Below are 15,870 nucleotides of genomic sequence, written 5' to 3'. Positions count from 1 at the left end.
ACGTTTCAAAAACGACCTGTGAACGATAAAATTACAGAAAAGAATCGGGAAAGGGGGAAATAATAAGGAAAGAAAGATTAGCAGAACAATCTTCCACCCGGTAAATAGGATTGAATTTTAACCAATGAGATAACAAGTTTGAAAATTTCCTTTTCAGGCCCAATCAAGACGAAGCTATGTCTATAAATAAGACTGCCTGGCCTCTCTAGTAACAATGATACAGCATGGCCCGTACAAAGCAGACTGCCCGCAAGTCGACCGGCGGCAAGGCCCCGAGGAAGCAGCTGGCCACCAAAGCTGCCCGCAAGAGCGCGCCGGCCACGGGCGGGGTGAAGAAGCCGCACCGCTACCGGCCCGGCACCGTGGCTCTGCGGGAGATCCGGCGCTACCAGAAGTCTACGGAGTTACTGATTCGCAAGCTGCCCTTCCAGCGGCTGGTACGCGAGATCGCGCAGGACTTTAAGACGGACCTGCGCTTCCAGAGTTCTGCCGTGATGGCGCTGCAGGAGGCCAGCGAGGCCTACCTGGTGGGGCTGTTTGAAGACACGAACCTATGCGCCATCCATGCCAAGCGCGTGACCATCATGCCCAAGGACATCCAGTTGGCCCGCCGCATCCGCGGGGAGCGGGCCTAAGGCATATTTTTAAGTGGTCGATCTAAAGGCTCTTTTCAGAGCCACTGCCGTTTTCATCAAGAGCAGCTGTACCGGCTCTCCATCTGGCGTGCGTCTGCCTTGCGCACCGGTCAGGGGCCAGGGGCACTCGTAGTGGTGGGTGACGTTACAGAGCCCAAAACCCAGCCGCGAGTTGGCTGGCGGTAGACAAAGCCACAGAGGCATGGTCCTTGTGGTTCCGGCCGAGCCTTCCTTTTCACTCTGGTTTAAAGCCAGAGCTCTGGCTCCCAATTCTGTGGGTAAAGTTTTGCATGGCGGCAAGAGACAATGGGAGTTTCGAGATGTGGAAGATCGTGAGTGTAAGGGTGGGGCGAGTCCCTTAAAAATTATAAACCCGTTTCCTGGTTTATTTAAGAAGTGTATACGTTTAATTAAAGCTCAGCATCTTCCTCATTGCATACTACAGGCGGTGCCCAAGCCGGAATAGTAATTTAAGCGGGCGGGAGTAAATACCTGGCGATTTTTAAAAATGTGTGGGCTGAGGTATTTCAAGGAAGAGAACAAAATTTCCACAAAGTATAGAATAAAAATGCAAAAACAAGGGAAGAGTTAACTTGTCTAGCTGGCGTTAAGATTTCTTCCGTATGCAAGTCTGTGATGGAAAGTGAAAACCAAGAAAAAACCCCTAGCCGTTGAAACTATCGCTTCAGCTAGCTTAAAACTGGCTAGTGTGAAATGGACCATTCTGATTGGATAACAAGACTTTTGTTCCAGTGACCACTAAGGAAGCACGACCAGAATCTATTATTTACATAGACTCCACCCCCTCTGACGACACCATTGTAAGTTAACCAATAAAAACGCAGCACTTTGTGAGTCCTCATTTGCATACAAGCTCTATAAGTAGCGCGTAACCAGCCCGTTTTGTGGTAGTCGGGCATTACTTCTTTTAGTCTCTGTTGCATTTTTCGCGCAAAAATGCCGGATCCAGCAAAATCCGCTCCTGCTCCCAAGAAGGGCTCCAAGAAGGCTGTTACGAAAGTGCAGAAGAAGGACGGCAAGAAGCGCAAGCGCAGCCGCAAGGAGAGCTACTCCGTTTACGTGTACAAGGTGCTGAAGCAGGTCCACCCCGACACCGGCATCTCGTCCAAGGCCATGGGCATCATGAACTCCTTCGTCAACGACATCTTCGAGCGCATCGCGGGAGAGGCGTCCCGCCTGGCGCACTACAACAAGCGCTCCACCATCACGTCCCGCGAGATCCAGACGGCCGTGCGCCTGCTGCTGCCCGGCGAGCTGGCCAAGCACGCCGTGTCCGAGGGCACCAAGGCTGTCACCAAGTACACCAGCTCGAAGTAAGGGTGTGCAAGGAAGGGACGCAATAGATCAACCACCTTACCCCAAAGGCTCTTTTCAGAGCCACTTCAGTAATCGAGATAGCAGCTGTAAACACTTGTCAGCGCGTTGGATAGCTTTTGGTCTGATAGGGATTGTGACCATGGTCACGGATGCATTCGGGTTTAGGACTAAGGAGTTTCCTGTAATCCTGTAATGAGTTGGCCCTCAGTCATCCCCGCCTAGTCTTACTGAGTTGCTAGTTACCTGTACTAAGAGATTAGAAAGGTTTGACTATCCTTCTGGGATGTTTTAGAGGGAGGGAGAGAGAGGGACAGAGGGAGGCAGGCGCAGGGTGGTTTCCCACCCCTTCAACCTTTAGCCTGTATCTCCAAAGTAGTTTTCCTTTCCTTTTCTGAAAGTAATGAACGAGATGAGATTTCCCATACAGATGAGAAACCCTCAGTCCAACCTCTTTCTATTTCTTAGTGTTTTAATCTGTTTTCCTTAACCATATACCTACAGGCGTCTGTCACAAACTTTGTCTAATATAGCCATGTGCTTTCGTCCCTTAGCCTTTTTGCAAGTCCTGACTTAGCCATCCTCCCCTAACTTCCATTCCAGTGACTTCAACCAGGGAGATATATTGCCACGGTCCCCACCCCCTGTGGAGTATTTGGCAATATCTATAGATGTTTTGGGTTGTCAGGTGGGGTGCTACAAGTGTCCAATGGGCAGAGGCCGGGAGTGCTAAGCATAAGGCACAGGACAGTCTCGGGGGACAAAGCTACCTAACCTATAATGTCGATCTTTGGCGATTGAGAGACCCCAGCGCCCAAAGACATCCCTAATCTTCAGGATTTAATCCTCATATCAATCAAACTTTTCCTTAACCCTACCAGTCCATGTTTTTGTTCTTGGTGAAAGCTGAGCACTTCACAGGCTGTTTACAGGTCCATCTCCACAGGAAAATACCTCCTCCAGGGCAAGGACCGTGTCTTGGTTCTGTAACAAACTTTCCCAATTATAAGAATCACCTTTGCGCTTGTTAAACCCGCTTCCAGGTGCTTATCCTGAGGTTTTCTGATTCAGCTAGACTGGAGGTGGGATCTGACGAGGTGGTTGGTTTTTAGTGTTCTCAGGAGTGTGGATGTTTTAATAGGTGTTGGGTACTCATGTTAATCGACCTGTGGGTGTGTCACAGTCTTTGTGTCACAGGTGTTCTGAGAAAGGAAACAATTTGAGGATGAGTGGAGGGGAATTTGTGGTGTAGAGAAGGCTGCAGTTAATATGTGGGATGAATTTCTGAAGACCTCTCAGTTCAAAACTTGTATAACTCAAGACTCATCCTGACAAAAGCCAGTGGATGCTTCTTTTGCCAAATAAAATATACCCTTGGTGCAACTGGAAAATCTTAGTTTATAATTAACTTGACAGCCTTTGAAATTAAGCCATTCTTGATAAATCTTGGGGGAATTAACAACTTTGTGCTTAAAATGAAGTTTACTAATAATTTTTATGATGTTGGAGTTCAAATTTACACCCAATTAAAAGTTATATAAAATGTGGTATACATTATTTTTTTCCACTAGAAAATTAAGATTCCCAGTTTAGTCATCTTTTTCTGATCACCAGACAAGAGGTCAGGGAAAGATAACTGAGAATCCAAAATTTCCATTGAAAGAAAAGAAATAATATATAGCACATTTTCTGGTAGGAAAGGTTACTCAATAAGTGAGATGGCCGAAGTGGTCTATTTTCTATACAGTTGGGCCATAAGAGAGTCTATCCAATCTCCTCCTACCTTAGGGTCCTAAAGTCAGGAGTTCATTTTTTCCTATGGATTAGGACCATGCCTTTCAGGGCCTTTTGAAGTTGTTAAAGCATTGTCAACTGGCTCAACTACACAAATACCATCATTTATTACCCATTGACCAAAAGATTAACTTCCAAATCCTCATCCTGAAACTAAAGGCCACCTATTATCTAGCCAAAACTTACCTTCTTCACTTGTTCTCCCAAGTCCTCCAGTTTAGCCTAGATGTTCTACTGTCATGTAAAACATCCTAACTTTCTCTTTTGTGCTTTTGTTACATTGTTCTGAGTTTTAGTACTCAGTCCTCTAGACTACCTGAAACTTATTATCAGTCTGTCAGTTCTTTAAACTCTTGTTCAAATCTCACTCTGAGAAACCTTTTCATCTCATTGTAGTTCACAGGGAAGTCTTTTCTTAAGGCCTCACTCCTTGCACAATGAACAATTGTGTAGCTTTGTAAACTGTAGCCTTATTCCTCAATTTCTTTTTCTTGTTTTTACATTTTCTTGTTTGTCTTCTGTTAGAGACATATGCTTCTTGGTAGTCCACAAAGGCTATCCCAATGCCTACTCTAAAATAGCTTCTCAGTGAAAGTTTGTTGACTGGTTGCCCGGTCAACAGAACACTAGAAAATTGATCTGAGAGTGGTGGGTTCAAATACTCCAGTAAATATTTTTCTCTACCTGTTTTCTAACTTTTTTTCTTCTTTAGCATGGATACTTTTTTTTTTTTTTTTTTTTGAGATGGAGTCTCACTCTGTCGCCCCAGCTGGAGTGCAGCACAGTGGATGATCTCAGCTCACTGCAAGCTCTGCCTCCTGGGTTCACGCCATTCTCCCGCCTCAGCCTCCCGAGTATCTGGGACTACAGGTGCCCACCACCATGCCCGGCTAATTTTGTTTTTGTATTTTTAGTAGAGACGGGGTTTCACCGTGTTAGCCAGGATGGTCTTGATCTCCTGACCACGGTTGTGATCTGCCCACCTCATCCTCCCAAAGTGCTGGGATTACAGGCGTGAGCCACTGCGCCCAGCCAGCATGGATACTCTTGATTATTGCCCTTCATAATTATTGGCCCAGTTGACACAACTGTTACAGATTCAAAAATCTTCAGAATGGTAGAGTACTACACTTGGCATCTTCCCTTGAGCCAATGTATCTACGTAGCCAAAATGATGAGATTCGAGTGGAGGTTTCTCATCATGGTTTGAGGTGCTGGAGAAATGGTCTGCGTTTCCAGTGCCTTGAAAAAGGATGAGAAGAGAGGCGCATTCCAGAAGACAAAAAAGGGATGTAGTATCAGGATAAGGGGCTTTAAATATCAGATCCAGAGAACACTGCACATGTAGAAATGGGCTTGGCCTGGGTCAGGGCATTGAGATTGGTTACATAATCTTTTCAAGGATTGGTGAATGAGTTGGAGTATGTGTAGAAACCTACAAAGATGACAGTTTAATCTTTTGTCATAATTTGTAGACAAATAATGTATTTTAAAACTAGGCACAGTTTCTAAAGCTGTTCTAAAAGTCAATGCAACTGAATTTGGAATTTAAGCATAGGACAACATATGGGAAATAAGTACATGACCTCTGTGGGATAAAGTTAGTTATCAAAGAATGTCAGTGTTCAACAAGGAAGGAACAAGCTTGTTTTGGAGAATTACTAGATATTATGGAAGTTTTTTTTTTTTTTTTTCTACATTTGGTTAACTCTAGCTGAACTGTAACAGATCATATGACTTGGCAAAAATAGAAAACTTGATAAAAATCTTCTAGGTCCCACAATATCAACATGAACAAACTTTCGAAAGTAAAAGTAGGCCGTGTTTTCTCAGCATGTATTATCAAATATACGTTGAACATATAATTTTTGCCCCTCAGCCAGGTTGTAATATTTTCTTTTACTTTACCTCTTTAATAATTTTTTATTTGAATCCATTTTATTTTGAAAAAATAATGAGCTAGAGGATACAAAGATGTAAATAAATCTAAAAGAGAGAATTAAACTGGCATAAAGATAAATACAATTAAAGCAAGATGTGTTATTCCCAAAAGAGGAGTAAGAAGGAAATGTTATATGAATTGAGAGTGAAAGGTTGCCTCTGGTTGGAGAGTTTAGGAAAATTCTGTGAGAACTTACATGGTACCAGCTATTGTGCTAAGTGATGGAGACACAAAGGTATCCATTCCTCAAGTCCATAAGATTCAACTGGAATTTTCTTTGTGACGAGTATATCACATATCCTCTGGAATTTTTTTTTTTTTTAGATTTAGTTTTACCCAATTTTTACTGTAACCTCTTTCACCTTTTTAGTTGTCTGATTTGGGTAGATGGAATTCTCAATCATTCCATTTTTATTCTGTGATTAGAGGTTATTAGTTACCCCTCATCCAGGTTGTAACATTTCCATTTACTTTAATATATCTCTTAAGAAAATTTTTATTTTACTTCAATCGAGATTTTATTTTTTAATATTATATTGAACAGCTTTGGCTATCCCACCCTCCTACCTGCAGAGTGCAAAACAATTTATGCCCATCATATTCAGCTTACAGCATCACAAAACCCTTGGAGCGTTGTTCACCATGGTCGTAGCTTGATTTTCTTGAGGTTGTCTTTTCTTGGGGTGTGATTATTCTTTCATTTCTCTCTCTCTCCCTCTTCTTTTTTTTGAGATGGAGTCTCATTCTGTCACCCAGGCTGGAGTGCAGTGGCACAATCTTGGCTCACTGCATCCTTTGTCTCTCAGGTTCAAGTGATTCTCCTGCCTCAGCCCCCCCGAGTAGCTGGGATTACACATGGCAGCCATCATGCCTAGCTAATTATTATATTTTTGGAGAAGTGGGGTTTCACATTTTGGCCAGGCTGGTTTCGAACTCCCAGTCTCAGGTGATCTGCCTGCCTCTGCCTCCCAAAGTGCTGGGATTATAGGTGTGAACCACCATGCCCGCCCTTTTTTTTTTTTTTCTTCCAGACAGGGTCTTGCTCTGTCACCCAGTCTGGAGTGCAGTGGCATGATTACAGTTCATTGCAGCCTTTACCTCCCAGGCACAGGTGATCATTCCACCTCAGCTTCCTGAGTAGCTGGGACTACAGGTGCATGCCACCATGACTGGCTAATTTTTAGAGTTTTTTGGTAGAGATGGGGTCTCATTATGTTGCCCAGGTTGGTCTTGAACTCCTGGGCTCAAGTGATCCACCTGCCTTGGCTTCCCAAAGTGCTGAGATTATAGACTGGTGTGACTATTAGATGGTGAGTGAATAAGCTTTTTCTTATTTTCCAAATGCAATTTATCAGAAAATCCTCTTGACTCAAAATATGTCCAGCATCTAACCACATCTCACCACCTTCACCACTGTTTCCCTGCTCTAAGCTTCCACATCTCGGATATTTGCAATGGCTTTTTAAATGGCCTCCTTGATTCTGCTCTCTCCCTCCTGTATTTCCCACAAAGCAGCTAGAGTACACTTTTTGAAACGTAAGTCAGATCATATCATTCCCTTACTCCTCCCCAACAGAAAACCCTCCAATGGCTTCAGCATCAAGGCCCATATTCACTTCTCTGACCTCTCTTACCACTCCCTAGTTTGCTCCATTTCATCATAATTTTCTCCTTGTACTTCCTTGAATACATCAAGGCCCTTCTATCTCAGGATGTTTGCACTTGCTATTTCCTCTTCTCAAAAGGCTCTTCCCTAGATACTTGCATGACTGGCTTCCTAATTTATTGTAAGCTTCTGCTGAGAAGTTACCTTACCAACTATCATTGAGGTCTTCCCTGAACATCTTAGGTAAGATAACAAGCCTCCTCCTCTTCTTTCCTCACTTCTTGGTATTTCTTATCTCATAATTTTTTTTTTTTTTTTTTCTGAGATGGAGTCTCACTCTGTTGCCCAGGCTGGAGTGCAGTGGTGCAATCTCAGCTCACTGCAACCTCCACTCCCGAGTAGCTGGGACTACAGGTGTTTGCCACCAGACCTGGATAATTTTTTGTATTTTTAGTAGAGATAGGGTTTCACTGTGTTAGTCAGGATGGTCTCGATCTCCTGACTGTGTGATCCACCCCCCCTTGGCCTCCCAAAGTGCTGGGATTATAGGTGTGAGCCACTGTGCCCGGCCTCTCATAACTTTCTTAATTTTTCTCCATATACCATCTGAATACTAATGTATTTATTTACTTGTTTATTTCTGAATGAGACTGATATCCATAAAAATGATCTTTCCTTGTATACTTTAACTCCCTGCTTTCTGGGTGCATGGCTTCTCAATTAAAGGCTAATTTACCAGCTTCTCTTGCATCTGGGTTTGTCCAAAGTTTGGGGCCAGTGAGATGTGAATGGAAGTTGTATATATTACTTCTAGTTTGTGCCCTAAAAAAGAATATGTATGTGTTGCCCTTGCCCTCTTACCCTCTGCACTGGCTGGGGTGCAGATGTGATGGCAGGAATTGGGGCAACTACTTTGGACCCAGAGGCAGAAGTCCTGTGATGAGGATGGCAGAACTGCTTTGTTAGCCCTGGACTGTTACATTAGAGATAAATAAACTTGTATCTTATTCAAGCCACTGTTTTTAAAGACTTATTTGTTATAATACCTTAGACTATATCTGAGTAATACATCATCTGTCTCCCCTCCTGCCTCCTCAGAATAAGTCCTTTGAAGGTACTTTGTTTCATACACTGCTCTATCCCTATTATGTAGAACTATGTCTGGAATACATTAGGCACTAAATATCTGGGATGAATGATGGATTCAAGAAACAGAAGGAATTGAGTACATGGGAAATGGGGTTGTGTTTATGACAGGTGGAGCTCCAAGAGTTGAATTTAACAAGAAACAATTGAGTTTGTAATCTTTTGCCCTCTAAATTAGGGACAGCACAACACAGAATGAGGATTTGGGTGAAGTTGCAACCACCAAGGTCCACATACCAGTTTAGAAGCCTCAGAGTATAAGTCATTGGGTATTTAAGGACCTTACCTAAGCTAACTCAGAAGCAATATGAAGGGTAGTATTGACATTAACTGCCAGAAATCTCCTAAAACAGTCAAGGGGTTATACATGAGTCACAATTAGAAGGAACCTTGAAGATGGACAATTATAGACCTTTCACTTTATGGAAGACTTGAGACCCAAATAAGAGAGATCCCAGTGGTCCATGAATGTAGCTCTGGTAAGTTGCTGATAATTATTTAAATTATTTCAGGTTCAACATCACTGATTGCTATTACCATTTTCAAGGCTAATATAATCTAATCTGCCTTGGTTCTGCTAAGATCTCCCTGTTTTTTTGTCTTAGTTCTTTTCTGTTTTTTTTTTTTTTTTTTTTTTTTCCCTAGAGGAAAAAAACAATCTACCTATCTGGATGCAGAAGAGGTAGTAAAAATAATACACATAACATAGCTTTCACATGATCACATATCATGCTGAAGGCATCTCAGGCAACTGAGGGTGGAGATCATTTTAGGGTCATAAGTTCAGAGCTGTATCTGCAACATCAACAACAGATATTCTGGCTCTTACCACCTTGCCCATTTCTCCTCTTAGCACTGTAAGAGTAGTTCTTGCTGAGAAGGCACTATCCTGTAGTGGTGATGAACATCAGCTTTGAGTATAGCTTCCCCACATAAGGACTGTATGACCTTGGAAAAGTTTCTTTACTTGTTGTGATCAATAAACTTCCTTACAGCAAATTGATCCTCAAGTTATTCCCCTGTAAAGTGGGAAAAATAGTGGAAACTATCTTCTAGGCTTGATATGAAGATTAAATGAGGTAATATACCCAAAGCACTTAGTACAGTGGCTGAAACATGGTAAATATTTGATCAGTGTTGCTCTTATTATTGTTATGGTGAGGAAGGCACTTGCAAGAGCACTGTTGTGCTTCCAAAGCACATTCCATTTTCCAGCAAGTGGTGCTTTAGTAGATTTCTGGTGACTTGAGAGTGACTTCCCTAAGCATCTTGCATTAAAGAAATAAGACCTGTATTCTAGAAACACCATCCAATAAGGCATTTTCACAATTTACTTGTAGGACCTTTGTTACGTAGAACCTTCAGTGTCTGCTATGTGGCCTATTAGGAAAAGAATAAATTAGGAAACAAAAGACTTTGTGTTACTAGTGTCTGTTACTAGTGCTCTATAAAGGCCGATATAATATTTGGCAAGTACCTTCTTTTTCTATCAGATGATGCTTTTAATACTTCACGTCAATACTTTCAGAAAAAAGTGAAATCATTTCATTAAACACTTCTTTCCTATTTCTGATTTTTGAGCTGAAAGCTCTTAATTTTGAGGATTTAACATAAGAACAAGTCAAGGGAATAGAAATTATCTAGAAAACTATTAGCTAGCATAGAGAAAATAATGTCTTACAGCCAAAAGAAGAATGTGCAAATAATTTGGGAAATGTTTAAACAGAAATTTAAAAGGGGGTTGGTGGAGTTATGTCGATGATTTCTGAGTTAATCATTTCTGCTTGTTAAATTGTTTCCAGCATTTTCTTTCTTTTTTTTGAGACGGAGTCTCGCTCTGTTGCCCGGGCTGGAGTGCAGTGGCCGGATCTCAGCTCACTGCAAGCTCCGCCTCCCGGGTTCACGCCATTCTCCTGCCTCAGCCTCCCGAGTAGCTGGGACTACAGGCGCCCGCCACCTCGCCTGGCTAGTTTTTTGTATTTTTTTTAGTTGAGACGGGGTTTCAGCGGGTTAGCCAGGATGGTCTCGATTTCCTGACCTCATGATCCGCCCGTCTCGGCCTCCCAAAGTGCTGGGATTACAAGCGTGAGCCACCGCGCCTGGCCTGTTTCCAGCATTTTCTAACTGAAGTTACTGTTCTTGCCAACTACTCAGCATCCAACATTTTCGCAAGAAAACAAGGAAGATTTTTTTCTCTTCAAATTACAATCCAAAGAGTGGCAAACAAGGAAGATGAGAGAGTCCGAAGACCTTCAAATTTCTTTTCTTTGGTCAAGAACACAATGGATGACACATTTTAGGTGGTCCTACTAAAAAGAGACACAAGGCTGGGCGCAGTGGCTCAAGCCTGTAATCCTAGCACTTTGGGAGGCCGAGACGGGCGGATCACGAGGTCAGGAAATCGAGAGCATCCTGGCTAATACGGTGAAACCCCGTCTCTACTAAAAAATACAAAAAAAAAAAAGCTAGCCGGGCGACGAGGCGGGCGCCTGTAGTCCCAGCTACTCGGGAGGCTGAGACAGGAGAATGGCGTGAACCCGGGAGGCGGAGCTTGCAGTGAGCTGAGATCCGGCCACTGTACTCCAGCCTGGGCGGCAGAGCAAGACTCCGTCTCAAAAAAAAAAAAAAAAAAAAAAAAAAAAAAAAAAAAAAAAGGGACACAAGAATCTAGAGAGTATCTCACTGTCAACCAATCCAAGGAACTTTGCTTTAGATGGCCAAAGCCAAAAACAGCAAAGTAGAAGAACTACTAGAGCTTTAAGCAGTTCCTTAGTATTTTTCCTTGGCTTATCCAAGCCTGGATACTGGTCCACTTTCCCAAAGATGGTAAAGATGTAATACAGCTTGGGATTGGTTGGATATTGAGAGACAGAGAGAGAGAGAGAGAGATCAATCTAGGTACTGGAGCAGCACTCGGCACTCAGAAGAAGGAACACTTGGAGCAAAAAATGAAAGATACAGATTAGTGACGTGAAGTCAGGAGCAAATGATCTCAGTTGCTTTACATGATCAAAGGGCAATAACTGCAAATTACCAGAGGGTAGGTGGAGATCCATACCACTTTTTAATATTAGTGTTTTTAACACCTAAGAATAGAATATATCTAAAGATAAAGGCTTGATTTCCTCACACCCGCCTTCTCAATGATGTTTTGATTTTGCAAAAGTCTTGGTTTCTAGTTTGTGGGATTAACATTTTTCAATGCATTGAAGGAAAATTCTTTAGGCCAGGAGGGAGTCTAAAACAGACTTCAGCCACAGCACAGATACAACCCTAGGCAAGGGTCATTCAATGTTCTCAAGAAAATTCTAAATTCTAGGATGTGATGGTTAATATTAGGTATAAATTTGATAGGACTAAAGGATACCTAGATAGCTAAGTATTGTTTCTGGGTGTGTCTGTGAGGGTGTTGCCAGAGGAGATTAATATTTGAGTCAGTGGACTGGGAAAGGAAGACTCACCCTCAATGTGGGTTGGCACCATTCAGTTGGCTGCCAGGGTGGCTAGAACAAAGCAGGAGAAAGAAGCGGGCTAAGCTGGCTTGCAGAGTCTTCTGGCTTTCATTTCTCTCCTGTGCTGGATGCCTCCATCCATTCCTCTTGCCTTTGGACATGAGACTCCAGGTTCTTTGGACTCTTGGACTTAACACCAGTGGCTTGCCTGAGGCCACAGACTGAAGTTTGCACTGTGGGCTTCCCCACTCTTGAGGCTTTTGGACTCAGACTGAGCCACTACTGGCTTCTTCCTCAGCTTGCAGAAGGCCCACTGTAGGACTTTGCCTTGTAATCATGTGAGCCAATTCTCCTTAATAAACTCCCTTTAATATATCTATATCTAATCTATTATCATCTATAGATATAGGTATATGTCTCCCCTATTAGTTTTGTCCCTCTGGAGAACTCTAATACAAAGGGTTAAGTCTTAAACTACTTATACTTTCTCTCTGGAACTATATTTCATCTAGTTTGGAATGTTTAGTTACTTAAGACCCATATTATATATGTAGAATAATGAGCAGGAGAAAGGTATGCTGATTAACTTACATATATATATATCAGCCATAGGATTAGTTCCAGCAAAGGAACATACTTGCTTTTTTTGGTATCTTCAATCTTCTCCCTGTTGCATAATGAAAATTTAATGATTTTGCTTATTTAAGTGTCTTTGTAGGAGATTTTTCCTGGATCTTTTTAAGTGTTTGACCTCTGATTTTTATAATTTTTTCACATTAGTATCAAAGAATTAGGTAATGGAAATTATTCTTAAATAACTCCCACCTGCCCCCCTGAAACAGCAAGCATCTATAGAGAAGAAGACAGCTTTAGGATTAGCTGGAGAGTTGACCAAGTAAAACTTGAATTCTGATCCTTAGCCTGGAGAAAAAAGGTAAGAAAATTTTTCATTTGTCTAAGAGAAGTTTATTTCATGGTGTTTATGATTGTGGAGATGTGTCTGTGGGGGAAAGTGGCATATTAGATAAATCTTTCTAGACTGTTATATGCAAATCATTTATAGTGGGGAGGGGGGAATTTGAGTCTCAAAGATAAAAGAGTAGCACAACAGAACTGTGACTATTCTTCCTGGCATGAGGAAATAACATATGAATTACAAGCAGGCATGAGTAATGTAGATTGAGTTGATGGATAGAAATGTGGCCCCTTACAGCACAGAGATGACAAAGTAAATATATTTGGCCCTCCTGGCAGGGTAGAAGTATAATGTGTTCCCAAAATCATCCGGATATGCCATCGTATAGTGTATTAGTAAAGAGTGCAGGCTCCTGAGACGGACCACGTGGTGTGTAACCTGGCTCTGCTCTTTAGGGTGTTTTTAATCTGTGTTTTCTCACCTTAAAACTGGGAATATAGTAATGCTTACTTCATGTTTTTATGAAGGATGATTGCTTAATGTTTCCTACTAATAAACAATTCAATAAATATTAGTTGATGGTTGTAGGGAAGTCCTGTGGAGTGCTCTGCAACTTTCCCGTCTCTAATGCACAGGTGAAAAATAGCTACTGATTCAAGATTGTGTACTGAAGATATGTTGCTTTCTTCTCATATTCTACCCCAAATTCCTAGAAATGATAAAAAACGGACAAAGATGGCAGATGGGGTAACAGTGAAGAGTGCCAAGGAGGACTTCTGCAGAAGACAGGAGTGGACCAAAAAATGATCCACATGTTTTGGAACCAGGAGACAAAAGTTGGTCTTGGGGCAGCTGACAGGATGACAGTTCAGGTACTACAGTAGGAGTATCCACCCGTCTCCTACCTTGGCAACTGAAGTCTTTTTATTTGTTTTCTAGAGACCGGGTTTCGTTCTATTGCCCACGCTGGAGTGCAGTGGCACGATCTCAGCTTACTGCAGCCCCAACCTCCTGGGCTCAAGCTCTCCTCCCACCTCAGCCTCCTGAGTAGTTGGGACCACAGGCATGCACCACCACAACCAGCTAATTTTTGTATTTTTTGTAGAGACAGGGTTTCACCATTTTGCCCAGGCTAGTCTCAAACTCTTGGGCTCAAGGGATCCACCCACCTTGGCCTCCCAAAGTGCTGGGATTACAGGTGTGAATCCGTGCCTGGCTGGTGACTGACATCTTTGATCCCAGCAGTGAGTGCGGTCATTTGGTTCAAGGAGGCAGGAAAATATACCAAGTAACTGGGCGCTCCCACGCCTTGAAAATTTAAAATTTCATTATTGATGTAAAAATTCAACAAGGGATAAATCCAGAACAGGATAGATATAGCCAGGAGAACATAAATAAGCTGAAAGATTGTGCTATTATGAAATATATATTTAGTCTTCAACCCCATTTCCTGACATACAACTCCTAAAATCCTTAGAAACACTAAAGTGATGTCTTTTTGTTTATTAATGAGTTGACTGATGTCTGGCAGCCCCTGGGTAGCTTCAGGATGGGGATTGGTGACCAGAAAGAACAAGGGAGGATTAGAGAGTTTGGACTTTCAGCTCACCTCCAACTTCCTGGAAGGGGAGAGGGGCTGAAGGTTAAGCTGATCACCAATGGCCAATGGTTTAATCAGAGATGCCTATGTAACGGAGCCTCCGTAAAGACCCAAAGGGACAGGGCTTGGAGAGCTTCTGGATAATTGAACATGTAGAGGTTCCTGAAGGGCGGCGCACCCAGTGGGGGTGCATGGAAGCTCCATGCTACTTCCCCCATGTGGGTCACACATATAATCCTGGCACTTTGGGAGGCTGAGCCCTTATGCATCTTTTCATTTGTATTTTTTGTTATAAACTAGTAAACACAAGTGTTTCTCTGAGTTCCAGGAGCTGCTCTAGCAAATTAATCCAATGCAAAGGAGGAAGCCATGGGAATCCCAACCTGGAAATAGTTGGTCAGAAGTTCTGGAGGCCCAGACTTGCAACTGGCATTTGAAGTGGGGGCAGTCTGGTAGACTCAGCCCTCAACCAGTGGGATCTCCTGACAAATAGTGTAAAAATTGAATTGGAGTTATACTCAGCTGGTGTCCACTGCAGAACCGGCTGCTTGCTTGCTGTGTGGAGACCCTTTCCCCACCCACGCCCCTGTCACATTTGGTCAGTCTTCTGTGTTGAGTGTTGTGGTGTGAAAGCACAGGAAACACGTAGTTTGAGTTTCTCCCCCCTCACGATGATCAAGATAAGCCAGAAATTCCTCCACAAAGCCATATAAAAAGATGCATGCAGAAATGAAAGAAAAGTTAAATGATATGAAAAATAGATCAGGATGTTCTAAACTCATCTAGTAGGATGAGGGGTTAGTAGACGAGGGGAGAATTCAGAACATGTAAGAAATAAAATATAGATCTACCAAATAAGATTTGCTGATTGTACACTGCACAATTTCAGGGGATGCCATTTGAATAATAAGATTTGTCAATGTGTAGTGTACAACTTACTATTGTGTAGTATGCAGCCACAGTCATGAGAAAATAAAGGAATAAAAGGAGGATATTTCACAGGATCTAAATGCATATATACATCCTTAGACTGCAAGGTCCTATTAAATTCTGAGCATACAGGGTAAGAAGGACCCTCACCTAGATTCACAGTGACAAAATTTGAGAACAAAGAGAACTTTCTAAACATATTCAGGGAAAATGCTTATGAAGAAATGGAAGTTAAATTTACATCCAACTTCTCATTTGGGCTCCACTGGATATAAGAAGACATGAAGCATTATTTTTTAAAATCTAGGGAAAAGAATTTTGAATTCAATTAAACTATCACTTAAGTGTGGGTGACTTTTCAGAATTCTATTCCAGCAATAATTTTAAAAAGATCATAAGGGAAGATGTGAGATAACAGAAGCAACGGTGGCAATGTATTTGGTAAAAGATATTGCTAAACAAAGTGAATTTAGATTCTAGAGAATTAAAAAGAAAACCTGGAATTCCAATTCCA

The 15,870-nt window shown here is 42.2% G+C and overlaps 2 protein-coding genes across 3 annotated transcripts in view; both read left to right on the top strand.

The window, feature by feature from the left end:
- Window positions 1-218: 218 nt before the first annotated feature.
- LOC111543591 (histone H3) lies at window positions 219-681 on the top strand. The gene has a single exon (XM_023213560.2). It carries the CDS (start codon window positions 225-227, stop codon window positions 633-635), a length of 411 nt encoding a protein of 136 aa, XP_023069328.1. The 5' UTR covers window positions 219-224; the 3' UTR covers window positions 636-681.
- An 867-nt stretch (window positions 682-1,548) lies between these two features.
- The window catches only part of LOC111543592 (histone H2B type 2-F), a 32,076-nt gene continuing 17,754 nt past the window's right edge, over window positions 1,549-15,870 (top strand). For both annotated transcript variants that reach the window (XM_023213561.3, XM_031935970.1), the window contains exon 1: window positions 1,549-1,969. In XM_023213561.3, coding sequence (XP_023069329.1) covers window positions 1,593-1,969 — 377 coding nt within the window. In that variant the 5' untranslated portion in view covers window positions 1,549-1,592. The remainder of the gene's footprint in view (window positions 1,970-15,870) is intronic.

The sequence above is a fragment of the Piliocolobus tephrosceles genome, chromosome 1 (assembly GCF_002776525.5).
Source record: "Piliocolobus tephrosceles isolate RC106 chromosome 1, ASM277652v3, whole genome shotgun sequence".
In the NCBI taxonomy this organism is placed as follows: Eukaryota; Metazoa; Chordata; class Mammalia; order Primates; family Cercopithecidae; genus Piliocolobus; species Piliocolobus tephrosceles.
The sequence above is the reverse complement of the archived record's forward strand: the minus strand, read 5'-3'. Positions and strand labels throughout refer to the sequence as shown.